The sequence below is a fragment of the Kogia breviceps genome, chromosome 2, assembly GCF_026419965.1.
Source record: "Kogia breviceps isolate mKogBre1 chromosome 2, mKogBre1 haplotype 1, whole genome shotgun sequence".
NCBI classification, from domain to species: Eukaryota; Metazoa; Chordata; class Mammalia; order Artiodactyla; family Physeteridae; genus Kogia; species Kogia breviceps.
Window position 1 is genome coordinate 61761697 of NC_081311.1, and position 10819 is coordinate 61772515.

At 40.9% G+C, this 10819-nt stretch overlaps 1 protein-coding gene across 9 annotated transcripts in view; it reads left to right on the forward strand.

The window, feature by feature from the left end:
• The window catches only part of ASCC1 (activating signal cointegrator 1 complex subunit 1), a 122609-nt gene extending 119018 nt beyond the window's left edge, over window positions 1-3591 (forward strand). For 6 of the 9 annotated variants that reach the window (XM_067025424.1, XM_067025422.1, XM_067025426.1 and 3 more), the window contains 2 exons: window positions 1590-1748; window positions 2804-3591. In XM_067025424.1, the coding sequence (XP_066881525.1) occupies window positions 1590-1706 (117 nt within the window). In that variant the 3' untranslated portion in view covers window positions 1707-1748; window positions 2804-3591. Of the gene's footprint in view, window positions 1-1589; window positions 1749-1934; window positions 2073-2803 lie in introns of those variants that run through there. The other 3 variants (XM_067025423.1, XM_067025425.1, XM_067025428.1) reach the window with 1 other exon arrangement.
• Window positions 3592-10819: the final 7228 nt, after the last annotated feature.

The following is a 10819-nucleotide window of genomic DNA, read 5'->3' on the forward strand; positions in this document are numbered from 1 at the left end:
AAGTCAGAGGTAAGTACTTTCCAGCTCCTAGCTGTGGTGTCTCCATCACTTGGAAGCATAGGTACAAAGAGAAGAACCATGGACTGCTAATCCCTAAAAACTAACTTGTTGAAAGTATTATGAGTTCCCTTTTAGTTTAGTTTTGCCTTGTCTTTTATTGCCCCTTTGGTTATGTCTTCTTTGTACCTAGAAGGCTTCAGTTTGTAAAGCTGTAAATCTGTCAGTCTTGTTGGCATGGCTTTCACTTCAAATTAACGTTCAGCAAAGGGATTAGCTGATAAACATTTTGGGCTGTATTTCTTTACACAAAAGGGTGGATATGGTTTGAACAGGCTGCTGAAGCCAGGAAGAGAAGTTAATTGTGTAAATCAATGCAGGCAAGAGCTGATCACCTTTCTGAAAGACAAGACAATGCAGCACACAACCTCTAAATAGATCTTTGGGGTCAAGTTGATGTCATATTGAAGAATCAGTATTTACTGGGCTTTATAAAGTTACACTTTAAATGAACCCTGGGCATTTCGCTAGGTGGTTATTTGCAGGAAGAGGAAAGGTGACAGTGGCTGAAGCCCGTGGCTATAGAGATACTATAAAAATAAGTGAAGAGACAAGACAGTCACTTGCTAATGTGCAAAGGTCTCAACTTTAGGTTCTACTCAAGCATTGTTGGTTCACGTACTGAAAGGCTTTCTCAGGATTGTGCTGACATTTTAGAAAGAGCAACTCTTCCATCCTAACAGAAGGTCAGCCCTTTACTCTTTCACACTCCTTATCTAAGGAGTGTGGTTTAATTTTCCTCAACGAATTCTGATGTCATTTTGCATTCTGCCTTGTAAATGTGCTAATCACAAGAGCGGGTCTTTCTCAGAGTGTGGCTCATCCCTCCCTCTGACAAAGTTGAAAGCTTTTAAAATCAAGAATTGTAGTAAAGAGCATTTACTTTAGGATGCTGGCTTGAATCCAAAGTCTAATGAAAGGTTTTTGATAAATATTATCATTTGTACTTGTTACATCATTCAATAGAAGTGTTCCTCTGGCTGTTTTGTGTGCAAAAGTGTTCTGTACTCCTTGCTGGGTTATCAGAATTATTTGTAGGGCAGGAACCTTATCTTCTGTTTATTTTAGTCACTGTTTCTAATAAATGTTGTTGATGAGGTGGGGGAATATATTATATCAAATTTTATCCTGGTTGTAACAAAACTAACATCCTGCATGGTCAGTAACTGCAAGTCATAGAAGCAGCTTTGTTAGGCCCTGTGGATCAGGGTATGGCCCTAGGATGTTTGTTACAAGTTCCTGGTCATATCTGCTCAATAGATACATTTTGGAGTTGACTCCTCAGACCTCTTTCTCTAGTGCATTTTGTCAGAGGAGGCTTTTCAATTAATCAACGAAGAGCTGCTGTTCTTTTCTCACTCCTGCTCCTATCCCTCCTCTCCAGGATCATTTTTCAAAATAAATACTGAAAAGAAAGCACCAGGAGGTTTGTCAGGATTGTTGTGGTGTTTTTGCAAGAGAATCTGATGTTTAATGTTTTATCTATGATTTTCTTTGGATAGTCACTCTGAGTTTTTATTCTTCCTTTTCAGCTATTTGAGAACTTCTGCTTTGGTACCCTAAAGCTCAATTCAATTCACATCTCTCAGAGGTTCACAGTAGACAGCTTTGGAAACTATGCCTCCTGTGGACAAATTGACTTCTCCTGAGGTGGATCTTGGAAAACACTGGAAATTGAACATCCTCACAAGGTGCTGAGGAGAAGTATCATCATTTTAATTGCCAAGGAGGGATGTGGAAATTTGGGTGATAACTTTCCTGGGTGGTTCTCCAAGGATACCATGGTGTCTAATGGTGGTCCACAGTCATTGCACTGTCAGCGAGATGGTTGTGAGCACAGGGAGAACATTAACCCTTAGCTTGTTCATCTTTCACAGGGTCTACCTCTCTTTCCAAAGTTCTTCTCTGAAAATGTACCTCTGAAGCCCAGTGGAGCTCGGATTTGCATTATTTCTTATATACCTACTGATTTTGCCTCAACCATTAAACTCTTACATTAATACTTTAAAAGAGAATTACAGATGTGTGATCTTATTAATCTCTCCACCTAGATAATATCTATAGATTGTAGAAGGTTTGTATTTTTTCCTTCCCCCTTTTAATCAATACCCAGAATTTGTTTTTTATTGTGGTAAAAAACACATAACCTAAAATTTATCATCTTAAGCCATTTTCAAATATACAGTTCGGAAGTGTTAGGTATATTCATATTGTTGTGAAATATCTCTAGAACTTCTTTATCTTGCAAATCTGAAACTCTGTACCCATTTAAGCAACTCTTCTTGCCCCCCACCCCCCCAGGCCCCTGGCAACCACCATTCTGCTTTCTCTTTCTATGGATTTGACTACTTGAGATACCTCATATAAGTGGAATCATACAGTATTTGTCGTTTTGTGACTGGCATATACTTAGCATAATGTCCTCAAGGTTCATCCATTTTGTAGCATGTGTCAGGACTTCCTTCCTTTTTAAGGCTGAGTAATATTCCATCTGATGTATATACACACTCACCCCTCGGTTTCCTTTGGTTTCAGTACCTCCCTTGGTATCTGTGGATTCTCAAGTCCCTTATATAAAATGGCATAATATTTGCATATAACCTATGCATACCCTCCTGTATACTTTAAATCATCTCAAGTTATTTATAATACCAAACACAGTGTAAATGCCATGTAAATATTTGCCGGCACACAATAAATTCAAGTTTTCCTTTCTGTAACTTTCTGTAATTTTTTTTCCAAATAGTTTTGGTCTGCAGTTGGTTGACTCCACGGATGTGGAACCCATGGATATGGAGGGCCGACTGAACCACATTTTGTTCATCCAGTCTTCCATCGATGGACACTTGGGTTCCTTCCACTTCTTGGCTGTTGTGAATAATGCCCTATGAACATGTGTGTACAAATATTTGAGACCCTGCTTTCAGTTCCTTTACTACTTAGAATTTAAACTTTAGCAAAATAACTGGTTTTTACCTTTTACTTTCATCTGTCCTTTTTCTTCTGAAGTTGGTACCTTTTATATTTCTTAGATTCCTGTTCCTTCACCCTACCCTAACCCTCGCCTTCCCATGCCACTGATGGAGCTGCAGTATTGTAGCTCTTTTCTGTTTACTTCTCAGGGCAGCAGCAATCAAAACAATGGTGATACCAGCAGGACTATGCAGAGTTCCCTGGGAGAGTGTCAGCCACAGAAGGCACTCACTCCTTCCTTGCTGCAGACCAGCAAAGGGAGGGAGCTCCCAGCACAGGTTTGCCCCACCCATCAGTCCTGCCACACTCTCTGCTGGGGAGCTCTAGCCTCACTGTTACCTCTCATCTCTACCCCCTCACAGCCTTTCTGCCTCCATGGCCTCTCTCTTTCCTTCATTCCTTAGTCTTAATCTTAATTCTTACTTTCTATTTGAGAAGTATGATTCTGAATCCTGTGTGTTAATAAGGCCACGACATGGTAAGGGCTGTGTATAACACTCAGAGATTCGTTATCAATGTGACTGCACAGATGATTTGTGAATAAATGAATTTCTAAAGTAACTGTGTTTTTCTTTTAGTATTATTATATAGTTTGTTTGACCCCCTTAGTCAATGTGTGTTGGGATACATTGCTGCCATCACTTATTCAATAGCATAGCATATTTTTCATCCAGGAGTTACGTATTGCTGCCTGCAGGGTTGGTTTTTCCCCAAAAAGCTTTCTACTGGTAATATTCATTTTTTAATTTAAGTTGAGATTTTACCTCACTCACCTCTGATGGTTAAATGGCATATGGGAATGAGTGCTCCCAGAGGTAGTACTGAATAGCAGAGTCGACTGAAATTCAGTGCCCTCATCTCTTCTTGGTCCCGCTTCTGTCTTACTGATTTCTTTCTGACAGCTGCTGTTGGGCAACCTTGACCAGGAAGTAAAGATTTCTTCTTTTGAAAATCAGAGGTATGACTTAACGTTTTTAGGAAAAAAATTTTTGTCTTTGGAAAATGTAACTTTATATATCAAATGCTAAATTCTTAACAGAATTAGAAATTCTGTTATTTAGTTATTTATTATTATTATTAATATTTATTATTTATTATTATTTATTTAGTTATTTAGTATTTAGAGGTAACTATGCATTTAAGGACTTATCATACTGTTAAGTAATTTTTCACAAGTTATTTGTCTTTTTCACTCTCATTCTTTCATGCTTGTAAAGTGGAGTTTTCCAGCAGCTATGTGATATGGTGACATCATCACTCTGATGGTTAATAGAGTGTGTGCTTATGTATTTTTGTTTTGTAAGTTTGTAGGTATTGGTAGAATTGGAAAAAAAATTTTATGTTTTAAGTTTTCTTTCTAGAAGCCAATAGACAAATTTTTGAGACAATGTAGCTCTAAAGAAAGTACACTTTAAATTACTGTTGTAGAAGGGGGAGTAGCAGGTAGTTTTGATGTAGAACTTTTAGAGAAGAGCAACAGTGTTAGAGAGCAAATAATTTTTGATGGAGCTAAAAGAATTTTCAAGATTCCAGGTCCCCTTTCACCAAACTGTAAAGGGTCAAGGATGGAGGATTTACTTCTGTGCTTATAATCCAGTCTCCCTTAGTATTACCACTTTGCAGTTCATTCTGCACTGAAATAGAGTTAACTTGCACCTAACATCGCTCCAGTTGGCTTTTGAGGCACTGAATTCACCCTCAACTCCTCTAAGAGGAGAAGGGGAAAAAAATCACCATGATTATTACATAAGATCTGTGTTTTTATATAAGGAACTTTGTTATGGAGAATAATATTGGTGTTTTTTTGAAGGGGCACAATGAGTTACCCCCAAATGAACTCCATACCCTTGGTAGAAACATGATAAATGTTTCTTATAATGGTTATTTACCTTATTTTTGGCTGTGTTGGGTCTTCATTGCTGCATGTGGGATTTTCTCTAGTTGCAGCAAGTGGGAGCTACTCTTCGTTGCACTGCACGGGCTTCTCATTGTGGTGGCTTCTCTTGTTGCAGAGCATGGGCTCTAAGGCGCGCAGGCTTCAGTAGTTGCAGCATGCGACTCAGTAGTTGTGGCACACGGGCCCCAGAGCATGTGGGCTTCAGTAGTTGCAGTGCGTTGGCTCAGTAGTTGCGGTGTGCAGGCTTCAGTAGTTGTGGGGTGCAGGCTCAGTAGTTGCAGCTCGTGGGCTCTAGAGTGCAGGATCGGTAGTTGTGGTGCACGTGCTTAGTTGCCCCATGTCTTATGGGATCTTCCCGGACCAGAGTTTGAACCTGTGTCCCCTGCATTGGCAGATTCTTAACCACTGGACCACCAAGGAAGTCCTATAATGGTTATTTTTTAAGTGAACTTCAGAGTTTACTAAATTGGACACGGATGAGAATCCAGCTTCATAATGACACAAAGATTGGTTCAGGTTTGCTCTTGCACTGTGCGCTTTTCCTGGTGCCAGAGAGAACCTGATGGTACCAGAGGGGTATTGAGTTAAGGAACACCTCTCAGATTCTGTCTTGATGCTTACAGGAAGATGGATAGCAAAACCCAAGGATGCTATAGGTGAGAAAAGGGGCTGCTGTTGTGGTTGTTTATCAATAACTTTTTTGTTGTTATTAATAAAATGATCTCTCAAACAAAGGTAAAATAAGATTACTGTGTGAAAAATCATCAAGCTATCTACTTTGTCTTATGCTTTTTCCAGTGTTATGCTTCAATTTAAATATTTGTTTAAAAAAAGTCCTCATCCAGAGGTTACTACTTCCTATGTATTTAAGCACATATATCATGTTGCTAAGTAATTTTTCACGAATGATAACAGCTAATATTAGCAGAATGCTCACATTTGTCATTTATTTGTGAATAATGTGTATTTATTCATTAAATCTTTACAAGCCCACTTAAGTTGGTGTTATCATTAACCTCATTTTAGAAACTGAGGTTTAACAAGGTTAAGAAATTTGCCTGAGGTCATAAAGCTTGTATCTGTGGTTCTTAAAATGTGGTCTTTGTACCCCTCAGAGTCCCTGAGATCCTTTGGAGGGGTGGGAACGTCCTACTATTTTCATAAAAATATTAAGGCATAATTAGCCTTTTTCACTCTGATTCTCTCCTGAGTGTACAGTGGAGTTTTCCAGAGGCTATAGGATATGGTAACATCATCACACAGATGGTTAATAGAATATATGTTTGTATATTTTTGTGTTTTCTAGAATTTTGTAAGTTGGTAGGTTTAGGTTATAGATACATGTTTTTAGAGAGAAACTCAATTTGCTCTCAGTACTTCTGCTGTGCCTTTTACTAGCTACTTCCCATTATAGCTACTATTATGGGCTGAATTGTGTCCCCTGAGAATTCATATGTTGAAGCCCTCACCCGCTAGTACCTCGGGATGTAACTGTTTGGAGATAAGCCCTTTAAAGAGGTGATTAAGTTAAAATGAGGCTGAGGCTGTTAGGGTGGGCCCTAAGCCAGTCTGACTGATGTCCTTATAAGTAGAGGAAATTTGGATACACAAAGAAACATCGGACCTCTGACTACCGAGATCAGCTCCCTGGGTCTGTCTCCAAAAAAGTTTGGTTGATGATATTGCCTAGTAACTGGTGATTGGAAGGGTCCAAGAATGACAGTGAAACTGACCAATTCAGAACAGACAGGGCCAGACTGAGGAAGTCCCTTCTGCCTCTGCCCTGATCATCAAAGCCCTCAAGGAAAGACCAAGAGACAGAAGCAGAACATTAAGCACAGTGGACATACAATTTTTGATGAGATTGTCAACATTGCCCAACAGATGTGGCACTTATTTTTAGCTCAGGAACTGTCTGGGGGCTTCCCTGGTGGCACAGTGGTTGAGAGTCCGCCTGCCGATGCAGGGGACACGGGTTCGTGCCCCGGTCCTGGAAGATCCCACACGCTGTGGAGCCGCTGGGCCCGTGAGCCATGGCCGCTGAGCCTGCACATCCGGAGCCTGTGCTCCGCAACGGGAGAGGCCACAACAGTGAGAGGCCCATGTACCGCCAAAAAAAAAAAAAAAAAAAAAAAAGAACTGTCTGGAACCATTAAAAAGATCCCAGGGATTGCCCAGTCTGTGGACTGCAATGTTGATGGCTGCCACCCTCATGACATCATGGATGACATCAACAGTGGTGCATTGGAATGCCCAGCTAGTGAAGGACAGCAAAGGAAAATATTTCAATAAAGGATCATTTGACAACCAAAAAAGAAAGAAAAACATCAGATATGTGCATGCACAGAGGAAAGACCATGTATGACAGCAAGAAGGCAGCCATCTGCAAGCCAGGAGGAGACAGGAGAAACCAAGTCTACCAACACCTTTTTTTTCTTTTTTTTTTGGCCGTGCTTTGCTGCTTGTGAGATCTTAGTTCCCCGACCAGGGATTGAACCCAGGCCCTCGGCAGTGAAAGCAGGGAGTCTTAACCACTGAACCACCAGGGAATTCCCAAGTCTGCCAACACTTTAATCTTGGGCTTCTAGCCTCCAGAATTTATTGAGAAAATAAATGATGTTGTTTAAGCCACCTAGTCTGTGGTATTTTGTTATGGCAGCTCTAACAAACGAATACACTTGCTATAATGCAGAAGGTAATCTACTTTTCTTCTTTTGAGCCAGACGTTAAAGAGATTCGCCAAAGTGTAAAACAGTAACAATACTACTCTTATTAATTTGGTGTGTGGGGGGGTGGGGAATATAAGTTTTTTCATAAAATATGTTATTTTGTTAATATGGGTTTGGTATCGTTATTTTTAAATACTTTTTTAATTAAGTTTTTTTTGAAAGATTTTTTAGAGTAGTTTTAGGTTCACAGAAAAATTGAGAGGCAAGCTTAGTTTTATTTTCAAGTACAGTATATCAGTGTCTATACTGTATATCTTACATAAACAAAAACAAAAGTTCTTTGGGGTCCTCAGTAATCTTTCAGTGTACAGGACTCCTGAGACCAGAAAGTTTGAGAACTGCTGCACTATACTGTCACTTCCTTCCAAATGGGATCAAGTGATACATGGTTTTCTATAATGAGCTTTTCTTACCCAGTAATATGTAGTGGATCACATTAGTTGTCAGTAGATACAGATGTACATTATTTTTAATGTCTGTACCATAACCTGTTGTATGTATTATAATTTAACTAGTTGATCCCTAACTAATGGACCTTGATTTGGTTTCCAGGTTTGGCTATTATAAATAATTCTGGATTGATCATCTTTGTGTGTTCGTCTTTTTATGTCTGTGAGGTCATCTAGAAATGAGATTAAATGGTTTTAAAGATGTTAAATTTAAGTTTCTTATTTGGAAACTGAGGTTCCTTCCTCCATTTTGTATTGCTAAATATTAAATACAAACAGAAGAAAAGCATGAAACATATGTACCATTTATCAGATACACCCAGCAGCTTTGGGACCCTTTCGTTTGAAAAGGCTGACCTGCCAGTAAGTCCCTCAAAATTTAGGGAAACCTTTTCTTCTTTCTCTTTTTTTTTTTGTGGTACGCAGGCCTCTCACTGTTGTGGCCTCTCCCGTTGCGGAGCACAGGCTCCGGACGCACAGGCCCAGTGGCCATGGCTCACGGGCCCAGCCACTCCGCGGCATGTGGGATCCTCCCGGACCGGGGCACGAACCTGTGTCCCCCGCATTGGCAGGCGGACTCCCAACCACTGCGCCACCAGGGAAGCCCCCTTTTCTTCTTTATAAACAATAGTTATTGTCCATTTTCTGCAGCTCTTTTCTCCCTCATCTGGAAATTTGGATTTTCCCTCCTAAGTAGCTTTACTATTGGATTAACTAACAGTCCTGGACTGTTATTGATTTGCTTTAAGCCCAGGGCTAATATGACCCAGCTTGAAGGTACTACAGAAGGCAGGTCCCATTGGAGGAGTGTGGGAAACATTTTGACCTTCAGGGGTCTGGAAAGAGCTATTGTCGTATTGATGGGCATCTTGTTAGTGCCTTTCCAAACTCTTTATTGGGCAACTGTAGTAATTTCAGAAGACCAGGGACTTCATAAGATAGTATTAGAATGGGAAAGCTATGACATCTAGAATCTACCTACATGTCTTGGAGACATGTAATTAGGTTTGCTAAAAGACGAGGATTGAAATGGAAAAAGTTGGCAAATATTAGTACGTATTCAGAACTATGGGACATCATAGCCACCTCTTCCCAACCTGAGGGAAGAAGAGCTAACATTTCAAAAATGTTCACTATGCCCAGGCACTTAGTATGTAATTTTGCATGGGTTTCACAGCAATCTTCTGAGATGGGTGGTGTCATTAATTTATAGATAGAAGATAGATTAAGTATTTTGCCCAAGAACCCAGCTAGTAAGAGGGATTCCATCCCCAGTCCATATGACAACAGATTGCTCTTCCATTATACACTGCGGCTGTGCACAACTGGGGAAGGCAAGCCTGCTTTATTTACTGTGAGATGAAGACGTCAATGGCCAGGGCCTCATTGCAGCACCACCTCTAAATCCAACTGCAAAGAAAAAACATGGAAAGGGAGCTGTTGTTTTCTGTTTTCCCAAGGGACCCCAACCCAAGCCATTGATGCATTCAGAATTCCCAGGCAAGCCAGACTCAGGGTGACTATGAACCTTTCAACCTGTGTTTCTTTCCTACTGATTAAGATCATGTTATTCATTGCCTTTGATTTTTTTTTTTAACATCACAGCAGCCAAGTTTTTTGTTTGTTTTTGTTTTTTTTTAAATAACACAATCTAGGGCTTGGGTCCCAAAAGTTTAATATGTTTTGTCCTGTCAGATTATCTGTTTCCTCTTCAATTTATTTGTGATGTAAACCTCACCCCATTTCTGCTCTGATCCTGGGACTGTGCCCAGAAATGTGTATGTCAACACATTTCTAAAGGCAATGATAAGGATCACAATTTTAACAAAAACTTAAAACACCTCAAACAAACCCAGCCTCCCCACACGCCTTTCCCCAGTGGCTTATTAAAATCAACTGAAGTCAAAACCATAGCAAATGTGCGTTTTTCAAATTTACCTCAAGGCAGATGAAATGGCCAGACATTTGCCTTTTAGGGTTGCCCTAAGAAGAGCTAACAAAAAGGGTGACAGCCCTTAAACAGTTGCTTGGGGAGGAGGACATCTGCCTCTGTTTTACCAGCTATTCAGTGCTCAGGCCTTGCCTTGAAAAGAGCATGTGGGGCTGGGCAGCAATAGTTCTCAGGCAGCCAGTTGTTATATGGCTTTTGTCTTAACGAAGCCACCCATTACTGTAGAGCCATAACTCGCAGGAAGCCAGCTGTCAGGGCTGTGACGCAGGCCCTTCTGGGTGGGAGGCAAGGGGAGAGAAAGAGTGTGGCCAAATTCCCTTTTAGACACCTGAGCCTGGCTTTGTAACCAGAGAGTTTCGCCTTTTCCTCACTCCCATCTTCCCTGAGGAGACCTGGCACCCTTCTTGCTCTCCAGCTTTGGAGAGACATCAGGGACATCTCCGGATCTAGATTCCTTGGTTTGCAACTCCCTAAGTGCTGGGCTGGGCTGGGCTGGGCTGGGCTGGGCTGGTCTCTGCGGCGGCGGCTGCTGGCTGGCGTTTGGCGCTCTGATCTAGCGCTTCCCTTTGAAATCTACCCCCCCCCTTTTTTTTTTTTAAACCAGGTATGATGATGTCAAACGTGATGCTGATGCTACAGTTACAGACACGGCCCCTGCTGGCGCAGCCTCTCTGATACTCTCTTCCTCTCCAAGTCCGGCGCTGGGCTTTTTTTCAGACAAGTGCATCTCCTAACCAGGTCACATTTCAGCTGCGACCCACTA